This window comes from Balaenoptera ricei, chromosome 16 (assembly GCF_028023285.1).
Source record: "Balaenoptera ricei isolate mBalRic1 chromosome 16, mBalRic1.hap2, whole genome shotgun sequence".
Classification (NCBI taxonomy): domain Eukaryota; kingdom Metazoa; phylum Chordata; class Mammalia; order Artiodactyla; family Balaenopteridae; genus Balaenoptera; species Balaenoptera ricei.
In genome coordinates, this window is record NC_082654.1 from 9458566 (window position 1) to 9476343 (window position 17778).

General features: G+C 35.7%; 1 protein-coding gene across 9 annotated transcripts in view; it reads right to left on the reverse strand.

The window, feature by feature from the left end:
• Positions 1–463: 463 nt before the first annotated feature.
• PLEKHA1 (pleckstrin homology domain containing A1) overlaps positions 464–17778 on the reverse strand; it is a 57717-nt gene continuing 40402 nt past the window's right edge. For 4 of the 9 annotated variants that reach the window (XM_059901054.1, XM_059901050.1, XM_059901051.1 and 1 more), the window contains 6 exons: positions 13114–13257; positions 11487–11555; positions 7948–8012; positions 7276–7339; positions 5512–5601; positions 464–2896 (listed from right to left, as the gene is read on the reverse strand). In XM_059901054.1, the coding sequence (XP_059757037.1) occupies positions 2582–2896; positions 5512–5601; positions 7276–7339; positions 7948–8012; positions 11487–11555; positions 13114–13257 (747 nt within the window). In that variant the 3' untranslated portion in view covers positions 464–2581. Of the gene's footprint in view, positions 2973–4195; positions 4267–5511; positions 5602–7275; positions 7340–7947; positions 8013–11486; positions 11556–13113; positions 13258–17778 lie in introns of all 9 variants that reach the window. The other 5 variants (XM_059901055.1, XM_059901052.1, XM_059901056.1 and 2 more) reach the window with 3 other exon arrangements.

Here is a 17778-nt window from a genome sequence, read left to right on the forward strand (position 1 = left end):
TACTAGATGCTGGATACACAGCAAGTGTGAACTATTTGTTACTAATAGTGGGTTTGCAAGAAGCAGCCTGTAATACTTAACAGGGCATTTTTATGAGTGCTCACCTGGGGATCAGTATGTCCTCTGCACTCATCCTTAGTCGTGTCACACCGATCTAACCAATAACCAAACACCGCAAAAGCAGCCTGGATGATTCAAACGATGCTTTGAAGCCAGCATAATTGATTTTGCTTTTGAAAACATGTTTTCTAATTAAGCAAAATAAGCTCTTTTTCCCCAAAAGACTCATGTTTCCTTGTGCAATTTCATATCAAGTTACACCCTTCCAAGTCTACCAAATAATGTCTGTCCTTAAATTCAAGTCAATTAAACAAACACATTTTGTACTTGTTCTATTTACTTGTTCACACAAGAACTGAACCAGACCAAATGAGAAATAAGTTAGAATTAATTTTGAGCAGTTTATTCTCAAGTCATTACAGTGTTCAACCAGTTTGATGTATAAAGATATCAGACATAAAAGTAAACAATGGGAAGCACACATATATTCTCATTCTGAAAGAAGACATGTTATATATACAGAAAAAAATGCAGCAAATATTAAGGTATTCAAAGTAATTCTTTGACAATTCAGATGGGACATATTTACAGGAAAAGTATAAGTTTTAAAATAATTAAATAATTTTCATAGAATTATAAAAGTATTGAGATAAATATTAGGAGACTCCGACAATCACAAGACCATTTCCCTATGCTATTCTATACAAGGGTAGTTCTATAAAAAGTCCCAAAATAGAGCTAATATTTTGCCACTATGGAATATATCAAATTACCAATACCAAAATATTAAAATGAACATGCAATGTAGAAGCTGTACCAAAGAAAACAGCATTAGGCTCCTGAAATAGCCAACTGTCTACACAAGATTTCTTAGGTGTGTTCATGAAAAAAGAGCTTTCTAAAAGAGCTGCTGTAATGGATATATCTGCAGAGAAAGTGATAACTACTTAAAACCTTTTCATTCTATCATTCTCAAATGTAGCTGCAAAAAAGGAAAAACCTAAATATAACTTCTAAAAATATTAGCTTATGAATAAAAATGTTGAGTGGTGCATTCTTGATGCATTCGGATTTTTAAAGTGATGCTATGATAATTCTAGTATAATAGATAGTAACCTCTGGACCCCACCACTGTAATAAGAAATTCACCCTCCCCTCTCTTTCTCAAACAAGAAGTCATCTTAGAAAATGAAAAGGAGAAACAGTGACATTTATGAATTCAAAACAAAACAGTACTGTAATACGGCAAAATATCATAAAAATAGCAGCATGTGAAATTCAAGACTATTTTCTTAAAGCAAATGTTTAAGACTGAACCGTAAAAACAGTACTTGGTCAAACTGGTCTATTACTCAACACCTGAAACTAATGATATTTTAGAGAGGTGCTTATATTTATGATATGCCCATGATTAAATGTAAAGTCAAATATGTGTTTTAAAACATATATTGCACAGATAGTAGAACAACAACATTCTGGTATCTCTTAACACAAAATGGTATGTTATTTAGCACATTAACCTATGCTACTGAAAATTAATTTTATCCTAATTGTTTAAAACCAATCATGTAGGAGTTTTGAGCACATTAATCTCAAAATATTCCTAAACAAGATGAAAAAACACAGGCACTTGAATACAGGTTATTAGTGACAAAACACAGAGGTTACAATCGCATGACTAAGGGCAGTATGTCTTTACACATAAACTTGAGGTCTTTCACTGATCCAAATATAGAAATAAGAACTATTTTACAAAACTCTGACAAGAAAATCAGATCTCCAAGAAATTTCATATCTAATAATTTTCACTGAATAAAGCAATGACTGCTGCACGTCTTGATTAAGCTTTTACAAATAAATGTCCGAGATAGGCTGTTTGAATTCTAATTCTCCCCTTTTCTCCACCCCGGTACAACACACGGCCCTCACTAACAGTCCAATAATATCCTCTATGCAAAACTCACCGCTCACCGTGAGATCCAGAGCATCAAAAATGGCTATCATTTCAACACTGTCCACACTGTACTATAAATTTTACAGCACCACAGACGTCATGAGTTTAGATATTTTTGTCTGGCAATATTTCATTCAATAATATTAACTGGTAAGAATGTGTAGAGATTGAACATTTAATTGGAAGTCACAGTAGCATTTTTAAAACCACCAAAATAATTAATAAGCATTTTTCATGTTTTAAATTGTGAAACATTTAAATTGTCAAATTCACTTGGAAAAAATATCACACATACACTTTTATCATCCCAATGAGAACAAAGCTTCAGACAGCTGATACTGAGATACTTAGGGCTTTTTTCTTTTTCTTTTTTTTTTTTTTTTAAAGAAATTGCATTTAGTTTGGCCATGCCCTAGCTTCTTGGCTTACCAGCTTATAAAGAGAACATCGATGAGGCAGTATACTATATGCATTAAAGCCCCTTTCCCCTTTATCATCTTTGGCGAGAAGCCTCTTGAAAGGACACTGAGGGTGGATGAGGCGGGTCAGGCTCCACGTGCTTCCATCTCACACATCACTGACTGGAAGGCTTGCGTCATCCAAGTCCACGGGGTCACAATCTTGTTCCTGAGGGCCATTTTTACTTTGAGGTTTTAGCAGAGCTTGTTCAGTCACTTTGGTAGCTGGTTCTCTTGGAGAGACAGTCTGGACCTTGAAGTTCCCTGGCTTGACCTTGGCAAGAGATTCGTAAAATCCTCGCTTCTCCATGGTAAAGCTTGAGACCAGAGAGTCGCTGCGAGAGGCTGTGGGTCGCGGGGTGGCTGCTGTGGCGCTGGCAGAGAGGAGCGCGTGTCTGGGTTCGGAAGGACAGCGGGAACGCTCCTGCAAAGAGGGGTGCTGGTCAGACACGGGCAATCATTAACGGCAAGGCTAGTAACTCAGTGTGAGACTTTATTCTCTGAAAAACAAACAGAACAAAACACACACACACAGCAGAAGCATGAGCCATGCAGCATACAGGTGCAAGTTCCTTCCCAAAGCAATGCGTTTTTAGGAGTGAGTTTAGAGCGATGACAGCCAACAACCATTCCCACTAAGAAACCAGTTCTGCCACCAAAGCCAAACTTGGTAGCTCTGACACTTTGAAGACTCAGTCAGCCTAAACGGGAATGCAGTGTGCCAACTGCAACTGAACTGTGTTTAACAGGGGGCCTACCAGCTTTACCATTTTATTTAAGAGTTTATTCTCAATAAACACTAGGAATTATTCCACACATTTTAGAAAGATTAAAAAATGAAAATGCAGAATATAAAAATAAAAGGCCATTATCTCTTTAATAAGCAGAACTCAACATTTTTCAAACTTATTATTTTGTCTGGCAGCCTCACGAACTTAAGTTTTTGGTTCCCTGAATTTCACTGCAACCAATAATATCATAGTCTTTCCACTTCTTATTTAATTGCATTTATTTATTTTTGCATATGGCATACATTCATATGGCTTAAGATGTTAAAGGCAGGGAAGGGTACATATTTAAGCATTTATTAAAACTGTGGTGAAATAATTTCAGTTGTGAATATTAATTTCAATACGCTTCTAACTAAATCAAATCTGAAGATAGCCTGAAATAGGACCATTCCAAATGCATTGCCATATAGTTCCTAATATATTGTGTTCACTTGTGACATTAGTGGCTCTGAAAACAAAGTGCTACAAACCACTAAAACACTCTAGATTCCCATTAGATGGCTAAATTTCACCAGAAATTTAATATACCATGCACACTATACTAATGTAGAGTTTATCCAATGCATGTGCACCCGTGAGTTTGAGCAAACTGTTAGCACAAAGGTGCATTTTAAGTGGTGTAGTATAAAAAATTTCAAAATACACGAAATACAGAAATTGAAACTCTTGTGGCAATTCAGTAAATTAAGTTTTAGTAGATATGACTTTTTAAATTAGTAAAGTTGTCTTTTTTTTCATTATTTATTTATTTTTTAATATCCGTATCCAACCTGATGACTGTAGTGAAATAGTTTGCGTTAGTGTTGACACAGTCAGTTATGATAACTGCAGAAGGCAGTTTGGTTAACTCAACTTTCCAGAATCAGTTGTTAAGTAGTGAGTAAGTCCGGGCCCTCTAGTAAGAAGGTACGTTTGCGTGAGAGCCCACATACGTGCTGCATTCCCCAGTTCTGGACGTATACCTCTGTATACAAGGATTCGACAGCCTTCTGGCCTGCCGCATCTGGAACACAGTGCAAAGCTAAGATTAGAGTTAACCTGTACTGGAGGGGGGGAAGAGAAAGTTCCGCTGATAGTTACAGCTTAGAGAGTCCAATCTGCCCCCACCACAAAGCACAAAACACAAACGCCCTTCTCCAACTTTTCCTCTTCCCAACAGACATTGTTTTTGCAGAGAGTCTCATACTTGACTGCTGAAAAGGTCACATAAAACACAGGCAGTTACAAAATTAACACCTATGAAAATAATTTCTGAGACATTCCAAACAGGATATAAGAAGGATAACTTTAAAAGTGAGAAAAATGGATTTGTATTTACTGATCTAGAGTCATTTCTAACAAGAAACGATTAAAAGACAATATTACTGCAATAGTAGAAATGCAGGAAAATACTGGAAGTGCAGACTATCAGCATCAGTGAGTCTAGATAATAGCGGCTGTCATGCTCCACATTAGACTGCCTTCTGCAGACCAATGTGCTGCATTTCAAGACGCTTGAAAGTTTTTCATTCCTTAGTAGAATTTGTATTTTCAGATCAGAGATCAGTGACCAAAGTATTCCAAAGCTAAATCTTATTCCTATGATGAACTTGTACATGACAAATTAAAAAGTAAAGACATTTTCCTTACTATCTGAGAATGTTTAGCTGTTTTAGTTTTATTATTATACTACCAAAAAGATAATTAAGATAGTAAAAAGCAGCCTTTTAAATTAACCTAGTAAAAAATGAGAATGAAATGGAATATACTGACTGAGAACACTAGATTATATTTAAGGTTCAAGCTGCTCAACTGTCTTACAGCACTATTAAGGCAAAAAACCTAAACTGAAATTATAGGAAGTAAAAAGGAAATTGAGACCTTCACAAAATTGTGTAATGCTACAACTAAAGGTGCCTTACATGATTAGGCCAAATACCATACTAAGAATTGGTAAAATTATACCAAATCTGGACCTACTGACAAGTAAGAACTCCTAAAACAAAACAAGGAAATGTTCATTCTTTAGTTGCCCTGCTTGTGCATTTAAGACAATACAATGCACAGAAAGTTATGTATACATAACACTACAGGAAGCATTAAATTAGAAATGCATTATTTTTTTGCAAGTCCAATTGGTATGAAAGTCAACATGCAGATAAATCTCAAAACAGAAAGAAACTGAAAGGATTAGGGGGAGAGGAAGAAAAATAACTTGACAGGATCAGGGGACCCAAGGGAGTATCACCCCAGAGAACAGGAAACATACAGAAGACGCTGATCTGCCAGGTCCCCGCTGTGCTACAATGGCACCAGAGACTGCTTTAATCCAACTGTGCATCTCTTCAGGGCTATCAGCCTAAGGGGAAGGAAGGATTCATTCAATTTTTCCTCAAAATCAGCTCCTATGTCTATAAATCCAATGTATTCATTTTGGTAATTAACAGTGTCAACAACAAAATCATTCTAAGGCAATGGTTTCCAAAAACTTTTAGAAATCACTTTTTTAAACCAGGTTTTGCTGGGTAACTTACAGAGATGTAAGTTGGGCATGTAATGTTTTAAGATGAGACACATCAAAAAGTGTCAATATGAATAATTCTGGAGAGAAAACAAGAAGAGGAAGAAGTTAAAGAAAGACCTTCTCATTTCTACTGCTATATTGTCTGAATTTTCAAGATGAATATTTATGTAACTGTGCAGTTAAAAAACCACTGTGACATCATTTTATATGTTATTTTTCTAAAAATAATTTCTAACAGTACCCTAAGTCATCATATTCCAAAGCATCATCTTCCTTGATAGGACCATGACTTCCAATGTGAATTAAAAACCTTACTATGACTTTAATCCAATTAAACAAGGCCCTCAGAGGGGTGGAGAGGTACTGCCCTTTACTTCTGGATTCTACTATCTAGTAGTTTAAAATTTTTAAAGATACAAGTAATATTTTTGAACCAATGATATTAACAAAGAGTTTTTAAAAGGAAAAACTCGAAGTAGGCAAAGATAGAGTATACTTTCATTCACTACAAACAGGAGCACCAGTCTAGAAGTCAATTTGGCAAAATAAAGAGGTTTAAAAAAGTTCATGCTCTGATAGTTATACTTGATCTAGAAACTCGATCTAGTATTGTAAAGAAGTAAGAAATTCAGGCAAATTTATGCACAAAATGTTCACTACCACATTAAATCACAGTAAATGTACAAAAACTATGTAAATGAGTGATCAGTAACAGTACAGTAGAGAAAGTTTAATTGTGAAACATTCATATAAGAGAGCATAGTTCTAAAAGGTTTTCAGAGAATTTTTGCTGTAGAAAAAAATGACTATAATATAGTAAACAAATAGGATATATAACACTATATTGATATCATATAATCCCATTTGTTATAAAAAGATATGCTCTAATAAAGGAAAAAAAAAGAAAAAAATGGTTGCCTGAATGTGGAATTCTATGTTTTATAAAACACTTTTTTCTTCATATTTCTCTGTATTTTCTAAAGTTTCTGCAATAAGCATATGTAATAACTTTTATAAAACAAAACCAAATGTTCTTTTAAAAAACTTCTAATCTAAATAAACGTGTTAAGTAAAAAGTGTATTTTAAACTTAAACATAGGATACTATCTACCATTAGTGAAATGATAAGATACACTGTGCACTTTTATTATGGATATTTGAGCCCCCCTTCTTATAAAATTACCAAAAGGTGATATAATTAAAATTCCAAAATATGTGCAAAAATAATCCAAATTGAAAGTACACACTTAGCATCTAACTTAAATAGCATTTCCCTTCCTCCAAATAAAACTTAATTCCATTTGACTTACAGCAAAGAATACCCCTATTTGCTGAACATATGACCTGCCAATAATGTTATATATAACATTTTTTATTAAATTGGCAATTATATTTGTCATATTTTTTGCTTATTTTTATGAGCAACACACATTTATTTATGTTTATTTCACCTCTAAAATTATTAATTTCTTGTTAGGAGGATCTATAATCTCCAAAGAAGTATCCTACCTGCACATAGAAAGTTCGAGACGATGTTACAATTTCAAAGAGGTTGTCTCTCATCATTATGTCACTGTTAACAAAAAAAATTTTCCAATTGTTCTTAAATAGCAGTTGTTTGATAGTTTTCCTTTCACTTCTTTACCCAGTACCAAATATGTGTCAATGAGAAAATAAATATTAGAGATAAAATACTGATTTAATTGAGAAATACTAAGTGATCGTTTTCCAATTTATTTTTGCATTAAATTTTACATATTTTATATAGTTGTATGTATTTTTAGAAAGGTTCATAAAACAACTTTAAAATTCAAAGTTTTCAACTGTGAAGAAATCAGTTTGCTCAAAGAAACAATGGCACAGTTAACATTCTTATAAAGCTCTATTCTGCAGCACCCTGAAATACTAGAATTAATAATACATCAATTTGTCAAATATGATAGCTGTTCACATTAAATTTTGTCCTTTCCATTAATAAGCTTAAGAACTGTTTCCTAATTTGTAGTTTTCAAACAAAAAAATCTCAATACTCTATTTAATCTGAAGGTTTTGAAAGTTTTAGCATAACCCACTAGCAATAACACAGAAAAATATCATCTGTAAGTACATCAATTAAACTAAGGAACTATATATTGTGTAATAATAAGTTGCGCCAGGCACCAAGTCAGAGGTGGTGCTTACCTTTGCTTACATTCCTGGACTTTATGAACCTCTTTAAGTGGTATTACACGGAGAGGTTCCTTTTCCTGTCAAAAAAAGCAAATAAACAGATACATGACATATATTCTTAAAATCCTTTTAAGCATTAGTTGTTTTATGTAGAGGTCTATGCGAAAATCATGCTTCTTTCCTGAAGCACATCTAAGACATGTCTACCTTCTTGAACCATCCAGCATCAGAATAGCTCAAATACTATAACCTGATACACACTGTGATTTGAAACAAGGAAACTGGCATATAACCCATGTTCACATAATTTATGTGCTAAATGACAGTGTAGCTTATTAAAAACCATTAACCATCAGACTTTTCCTCGATGAACCCCTATATACCCAGTAAGTGGAGTACTTCCTATTTTGGAATGTTATTTTCATACAGAGGGTACCAGAGTAGTGAATACCCAGCTTCTTTGAGTTAAATTTGTCATTTTAGGAATATCACTTTTATATGAATACATCATTTTAACAAGCACAATTTATTAAACATTTACTAAGTGCCAGGACATCTGCTATGTTTTAAATGTGTTATCTCACTTTCCACAACCCTAGAAAACATGCACTATTACTCACCTGAGGAAACAGGATTAGACACATTAAGTACCTCACCTAAGGTTACAAAACTAGATATAAGATTCAAATATAAGATATAACTAGCTTCCTATTTAGCACAGTACTTATGGTAAACATTTCATGAAATACTATATACTGTATTTCACTGAAAACGACACCATGAGTTTAAGACATACCATTATTTTATGCAGTACTAAGAAAATAATTAAACCATGGCTGAACACTTTTTTAAAACCAAAATCTTTTTTTTAAGTTTTAGAAAATAACTCATTTTAAGCTAACCTCTAGGACGGCCTCTTCGCTCTGCTTGGGCTCCGACTGCCCACACCGGGCTACTCCAGACACCCCTGCTCCTGCACCACTACCGTGGACACCTACACTGATTTGCCTCGCCTAAAAAATTAACATCTGAATTGTTTGGAACTGATGGGAGGAAAAGAGGGAAAACAGGGTGACGAAGGATCCCCCCAATTTTTAAGGTTCTTTACATATTACAGATATTAATGTTTTATCTGATACATGTTATTAAATATTTTCTCCAGTTTTTCTTGTCTGCTGAAATCTTTTAAAGCTACTGAAAGAAACTTTTAAATTCTTATCTTTCAGAGAAACATACAAAAATATTTACAGATGAAATGATATGCCTAATATTTGCTTCAAAACAGGAAGGGGGAAGTAGGTGGTGGTACAGAAGAAACAAAACTAGTCATGCGTTGATAATTATGAGATCTGGGTGATGGCTATATAGGGGTTCAGAATACTATTCTATCTATTTACTTTATGTTCAAACTTTTCCATGATCAAAAGGTTTTGTAAAAGAGCCCTTTTATACTTTAAACATCAACTTTTATCATATATTATCCTTGAGCATACATAAAAATATATAGGCAAAATAAATGGGTTAAGGTTTTTTAAAACCTCACATTCAGATCCCAGCTCACATTCTGACTAGGAGCCATCAATGTCAGTGTTTTTCACTCCATACTATTCTCTGGGCCAGAAAGAGCACTGGTGATAATACAGCATTTCCTAAGAATCTCCCACTGTGTCCCTGAGATTTTCTTGCAACTGCCAGCACCCTTTTCTGCAGGTTTTGATGCTGGTGTCTTCTGATCTTACCCAAAGGTGCTGTGCACACACAGGCAATGACAACTACAGCACAGCTGCCGCCTGGCTCCCTGACCTTCAGCAACTCTAAGAGACCTGAAGATTTCAGAAGTGTTAACATGGGGGGAGGGGATGTGCAGCTTAGTAACTGATAAAGGTCAATAATTATATTTAAAGTGTTCAGCTTTATCTGTGTTTGCTAAATACTTAACATAGTCCTGAATACACATAATATAATTTCCCTACCTCCTATGATAGTTCAAGTATTCTTTCATCTCAAACTTTACAGCATAATATCCACATGCAGGTTTTCAAATTATAGTAAATATTTCTATAATAGTTCTTGTCTCATTATAACTACTGCGGATGACAAGGGGACATGTCAATTTCTCTGGTAAAACTGAACTCCTGAAGGCCAGAACATCACTGACTGCCCTCTTTATTCTCAGTTCCCAGTGCACCAGGGCCATGGAGAGCTCAGTGAATGTCTGGTGCAGGAAGGACTCCTCCCAAGAGGACTGGCATTAACTGAAAGCAACGAATCAACCTGCCAACCAAGCACAAGGGTAGCTTCTGAGACACCACGGCTGGTACTTTTTGAACCAAGAAACTACTGCTTCCAACTGAGGCTCTTAGGTTTTGAAGTCTAAGAAAGGGTCCCATGCTAAAATGGCTATTCTTGTTATGCTATGTCATTTTTTTGTTCATTCAAAAACACTTATGGATTATTTTCTAAGTACCAGGTGCTGTGTTCATAAAAGGGTACAAAAGAGAATCTTTGCTCTCAAGAAGCTCATGCAATTAACTGGTAAAGACAAGTATGCAAACAATTACAAAACACAGTGGGAAGTATTATGACAGAAGTGGGCATCAGGTTCCATGTATGTAAAGAGAAGCCACTAAATTCAGAGTCCAAAAGCTTTCCAGAAGAACAGACACCTGAGATGAATCTTAAAATATTCCCTTCCTATTCTCCAGTGCTCTGTTGTCCAATAGAGTAGCCACTAGCTATGTGTAACTATTTGAATTTATATTAATGAATACTAAATACAACCGGTTTTAATTTTAAAATTAAATACAGTCAGGTTCCTCAGTCACACTAGCCATATTTCCAGTGCTCAACAGCCGCATGTAACCAGTAGACCTGGCCAACGCAGATAATGGAACATTTCCATCAGTGCAGAGTACAGCTGGACAGTGCTGTTCTGGTACCGTCCTTCAAATACAATGTATGGTTCCCCCCTCAAATGTCCCATAAAAAGAAGAGGTAGAATCGCACTCAATTTATCCAACAATCTATTGCAGAACTCAGGTCACATGACAAGAGTATTTTAAATAAGGATGTTACTCAAACAAGTGAAAGACGGACCTTCAATCTTTGATTCTACCTTCAGATAGGACAAAAATATCTTATATGAAGAAACTTAAAAGTCAATCTGAAATAGGAAAAGAAAATATCAAGAGAGGGCAGGGAAGAGAAGGCAGAAATACAGAGGGTCAAATGTTGACTTTCAGAGACTTAATTCTTTCTACCACCTCCTTCAATGCCCATTTAGAGGAAATCTGTAGACTGAGGGGTTCTGATATTTTTAATTCTTTCAAGGTAGAATGCCTTTGAAGATACACTCTTTTTATTTAAGATGTATTTAGCAAAAATACCATTAACCAAAAGCATCACAACAAAATAAACTGAACTGTATATACCTCTCAAAACCAGAATTTAATTATTTTAAAAATAGAAAACAGGACAAGAAATTATATAATCACCACAGCGTAACACTCGTAAAACATTTTTAAAGCAACATTTATGACACAGCAACATACCAGTTCAGATTTGAAGTAGCCTATTGTGTTTTCATCCAATTGAAAATATCTTCTCTTCCAGTTTTTCATCTATCAGAGATGAACACAGATATAAAACTTCTGTTTCTAAGAATGTCAAATGTTAGTAACAACTTAATTATTCTGATATGAACCCAAAATCAGAAATGTCAAGCACTGGAAAACCTTACTACCCTCCCTTAGTGAGGAGATACAGGAAATTTCATCTCTTTTGCTACTCAGGCCTTGAACTCCTAATTCAACTCTGGTGGCTGGCTTTCAGCTCTTACTGTATGATTTTATAACACGGTCTTATATTTTTCATGCTCTAAAAGTTAAAAAAAAAAAAAAAAAGCACTTCCCCATCCCCCACAAAGTAAATGCTACCAAGAGTTCAACAGCAAGCACAGGAAACGTTATTAAACCACATCAAACTTCTTATCTGTAAAATGTATGAATCCTTCTATAGGTACTTTATAATACTAAGAACGAAAGCAACACATGTTTAATAAAGTGAATCTGCTTTGTACAAATATTTTCTGTCAGTGAAGTATAGTTTTTGTGAAAGTACTTCAATATCTCTAAGGGTTAGTTAGTATTTTGGATTTAAGAGTAAAACAAAAAGAAAGGAATGTCTCTTTAAAAGCCCTAATTAACACTCGACCTGATGAGAATTCTGATTTTACCCGTAGACATGCTAGAATGAAAAACCTTCAGCCCTTACCTTCATTTCCCTTAGCCTAAAGAAGATCAAACAATTAGAGCTGAAAGAACCTTCCTCTGGTTGACCTAAGCTAATTAGACTTGCCAGGAGTGATGTGAGGTCAAGCAGAACTGCCAGTAGACATTTAAGTACTTCTTTACTCACAGAAATTTTTAAAATTTATTTTTAAACTTTGAAGTTTATTTTCTCATGAAAGTCTATAGATTTAGTTCACATTTTAGAAAGGTATTCTGGATTCATAAATACTGGTAAATTTACTTGCTCTTCCCATAATTCATCATTATGGATCTGGTTGTGTGAGAATATCTGGGCCAAGACGTAATAGCTCTTACTAAGGACCAGGTGCCATGCTAAGTGCTTTCTATTTATATCTTTCAAAAAAAACCTCTGGATGGTAGGTTTTACAATATAATTTTCCATAAAAAGAAACTGAGAGCCTGAGAGGTTAAGTAAGTAGCCCAAAGTCTCAGTGTTTTCCACTGGGGTCGGCCCAACCCTGTATCGAGTAAGTGATCCTTCCACACCCTGCTCCCCTGGTCTCCCCTTTCCTGCCAATCTCCCTACTAAAGCTCCCTTTCCCTGACTCATTCCCAAGGGGGTAAAAAAATCAACAGAAAAACTTTCTGGAATAAATTTAAGCTGTTAGGAAGCTCATTTAAAATTGAAGGTTAGTGGTAATAAGCATTAACTTATCCAGCCACCCACAGACCAAGAAAATAACAGCACTGAGTTTTGAACACAGAATAACCCGTATTCTATCCGATGACTCCTGGTCAGTAAGCTGGTCTTTCACTTTGGATCTGTCACAAAACAAAGCAAACCCTAACCCTAACCCTAACCCATGTTGAGAGTTTGCTAATATATACTCATTTTTCATTACTTCACATATTTTGTTAAACTACTCACCACTGCTCCTTGTTTTACACAATATCCAGCTTTGATAACTGCACTATCTGAAGACGGTTTAGGAGTAAAGTAAGGAAGATGGCTTTGTGACCGCTTCAAATTATTTCTGTCAATACTTTCACCACCTTCATTTACTTCTTCTTTCTAAAATGAAGCAAAATAAAGATATTCTTTTTTTGCTTGTTTACCTTCAAAGCATACTTGTAGTTCACGGTGTCATTCTAGTAGAAAAATCTTAAAATCTATCTTAGTTCAGTTAGAAACACGGATCTTGGAGTAAAGAGTTTTCTAATTAATTTGAGATACTTAATCATAACTTTCAATACCACTGATTAAACCACAGATTTCTATTTCTCTTTTTCTGCAAAAGTCCTGCCACCAGTGTTTTTTGGTTTTTGTTTTGCTGGGGGGGGTGTTGGATGGGGGCGTATAACTTTTAATTTTGAAATAATTATAAAGATTCACAGGAAGTTGTAAAAAACAATGTACAGGAGGTCCTATGTACCCTTCAACCGGTTTCCCCCAACAGGGAAACTGTATAACTATAGCACATTATCAAAACTGACACTGAAACGTTTTGCAGACCTTATTCATATCTCACCCGTTTTACATGCATTCATTTGTCTCTGTATATATCATTCTATGCAATTTTATTGCCAGATCTGTGTAACCACCACCAGCGCCAATGTACAGAGTGTTCACGATAGGCTCCCCTGGGCTACCCCTTTAGAGCTTCTATCCCCAGTTCCTTGGCAGCCGCTAATTTGTTCTCCATCTTTATTATTTTGACATTTAGAGAGTTTAATATAAATGGAATCATACAGTACGTGAGCTTTTGAGATGGTCTTTTTTCACTCTGCATTCACTCTGGAGATTCATCCAGGTTGGTCCTTGTACCAACCGTTTGACCCTTCTCATTGAGAGTAGTATTCATGGTTTGGACGTACCACCGGCTAATTCACCCACTTAAATGGCACTTGGGTTGTTACCACATTTGGGCTATTAGGAATAAAGCTGCTGTGAACATTCACACTGTTTCTGTGTGAACATTCATGCTGTTTCCGTGTGAACATAAGTCTTCATTTCTTTAGGATAAATGTCTAGGAGTGCAAATCCTAGGTTAATATACTGATTGCAAGTTTACTTTTATAAAAAACTGCTAAATTCTTTTCAGAGTGGCTGTACAATTTTACATTCCCACCAGTTATGTATGAGTGATTCAGTTTCTCCTCATCTTTGTCAGCATTTGTGTTATCATTAATTTTTAGTTGAGTCATTCTGATAGGTACATGGTGGTATCTCATTGTGGTCTTAATTTGCATTTCCTTACTGGCTAATGATGGTGAACATCCTTCCTAGCACTTATTTGCCACCTGTGTACCTTTTATCTTTTGATGAAATCTCTGTTCATGAATTTTGCCCATTTTCTAATTGGACTGTTCGGTATTTTTACTATTGAGTTTTGATAGTTCTTTATACATTCTAGATACAAGTGCTTTGTTGTATATGCGGTTTTGCAAATATTTTCTCCCAGCATGGTGCTTTTCTTTTAATCCTCAACAGACAAAACATTTTTAATTTTGATAAGGTTCAATTTATCAATTTTTTCCTTTTATATAGATTGTGCTTTTGATGTCAAGTCTAAAAACTCTTCACCTAGTTCTAGATCCTCAAGATTTTCTCCTTTGCTATTTTCTGAAAGTTTTGCAGTTTTAATTTTTTTTTTTAACAGTTAAGTGCAGTGCTTTTAAAAAACTAACTATACTCAGGTTTTCATGTTCCCCAAAGCATTAGCTTCCTGTTTATTTATAACGTACAACACAGGTGATAATCTATTCTACAAATCAACCAAAGGTGTATTTTCAAGAACTCCTAAATCTCGAGAGAAAAACTAAGTACTCAAGTCATATCTTAGGGAATTTTCAATCTGTTCTACATTTAGACAGGTCAACAGCACTAATTATGTACTTAACTTTGTAATCCTAGCACTTAATCTGCTAAACCAATAGTTACTGAATAAATTAATCATGCAAATGAGATGTCATTTTGTTAATGTTACCTGAATGCTTTTATAATGAGTAAATACTACTTTAAATAAACTATATTGTAAAATGATAAAGCAATATAATTCTTTGGGATCTTTTTAATATTGCACCTGCCATACACTCTTAGAACCTACTGAATAATCGATACCAAAATTAAAACACAAATCTTAATTCTATACAAAATTAAGACAGCCACAGATACAAACAACTACAATATCTTAATACAACTAAAAACAAATTGTCTTAGCTCTTCTATCAACACAAGACATAATACAGGTGAAAGCAGCTTAGTCTAGCTCTATCTTAACCAGAAGTCTTACAGGTTAAAATCATCACTTTTTTACAAAAGTAAATACACGCACACACAAGTTCCTAGTTTATTTTTTATCCAACTTTGGTGAAAAATGTAACCTCCCATTAGGGCAGGGAATTTTTGCTCATTAATACATATATCCTCCGCCTAGCATAAAGAAAGCACTCAATAATTAATTAACTAATAAGTCTTCTAAGTACAAAAAGGCACACAGGTAATGAAAATGCCTAACATTGGCAATATCAATTAATTGCCTTAAAATTCTTAGTTTCTCAACTGCTAGTAATTTAATTTGCATTACAAACTCATTCACTTAATAGCAACCCAAGAAATTTAAGTGCATACAAGTTTTAATTTCATCAAAAACTTTAAAATAAATTTATATTTTCCATAATACCCAAGAGTAAGAATTAACTCAGCATACCGGTACTTTGGGGATAGAACTGACTCAAAATTCCAGTCGTCTGTTTAGTTCATCTAGGCCAGGTTGTAGAAAAACAGGTTTAAAAAATTACACGTATTTACAAACACTTTGACTTGGCAATTTTCTCCCCAGGAGTTTATCCTTTAAAAAATATTATCTATGGCTCTAAAGTTTATGCTACAAGCATGTTCATCAAAGCATTTACGAGATAATGGAAAATATCTCGTTGCCCCCACCTGCCCCACCCTTCCTGGCACAGAGCTCCTAAAACCCTTGCAATTTCCTAAGTGACAAGAGCACTAGAAGCATCTTTTGTTCTAATATTTGATCTTCGACCCTGCTTCCTGACAAAGAGTTCATAAATCCCTTGGAACTTCCTGGGTGACAGCATGTCTTTTGTTCTAATAAGGTGACTCTTGGTGGACTCCTGAATGGGGGATGGTCACCAAATAGACCAAGTCATGATTAAAGGCTTGGAATTTTCAGCCCCATTCCCTACTCTCTAGAGAGGGGAGAGGGGCTGGAAACAGAGTGGATGAACAATCATGCCTACGTGATGACGCCTCCATAAAAATCCCTACAATATGGAATTCAGAAAGCTTCTGTGTTAGTGAATTCATGGAGGTACTGGGAGAGTGGTGCACCCAAAGAAGGCATGGAAGCTCCACACCCCTTCCCACACACCTTGCCCTACACACCTCTTCTATCTGGATGTTCATCTGTATCCTTTATCATATCCTTTTACAATAAACAGGTATACAGTAATTAAACTGTTTTCCTAAGTTCTGTGAGCTGCTTTAGCAAACTAATTGAACCCAATAAGGGGGCCACAGGAACCTCGAATTTATAGCCCATCAGTCAGAAGCACAGGTAACAACGTGGACTTATGACTGACACCTGAAGGGGGTGGAGGGGCAGTCTTGGGGGACTGAGCCCTTCACCTGTGGGATCCAGATAGGCAGTGTCAGAATTGAGTTAAACTGTCGGACACCCAGCTGGTGTCACAGCATTGCTTGTGTAGGGGAAAAAACCCACTCATCTCGTGTCAGAAGTGTTGTGAGTGTAGCAGTGTGAGAGTACAGGAGAAACACAGGAGGAAGAGTGGGTTTTTCCTACTTATGTTAGGGGAGCCACTGACCAAAACTGCCCACCTTGGCCAGGCACGATAGTAACCACTTGCATGAGTTATCTTACAACAGGAGGTCCTGGTATGGAACATAGAACTAACAAGCTACCACCAACCAGAAGAATTCGGGAAATGTCAAAAGGAGAGAGGAGACGCCAGTCCATATACCCTACCAACCTCCCAGAATCCTTCTCACTGGAATTCATCTTGGCTGAGCGATGCGCACGCCACCAGGAAGAACCCTGAGTCAGAGTGATTGGCCAGAGACAACCCCGAAACTAACCCCATCACCATAAAACCCGAGACTGTGAGCCACATGGCAGAGCAGTTCTCCTGGGTTCCCTTACCCTGCCGCTCTCCGCCTGGGCGCCCCCTCCCAATAAAGTTTCTTGCTTTGTCAGCACGTGTGTCTCCTCAGACAATTCATTTCTGGGTGTTAGACAAGAGCCTACTCTTGGGGCCTGGAAGGGGTCCCCCTTCCTACAACACTTACATTGTTTGTAAAAGAAAAAAGGAAAGACAAAGGAAAAAGAACTCTGTCCAACAACAGAGGGTTTGTAATTTATAATAAATTCATGGCAAAACTACTACACAGTCATGAAAAATGACATGAAATAATTTTTGATGACTTGGAAAATGTTTGAGATGTAAGTGAAAAAAGCTGTTTACAAAGTATCCCCATTTCTAGGGGCAAAAGTACACAGAAGAAAGGCTCAGAAGAAAACATGAAAAGTGTTGAATGTTGTTTATCTATGCT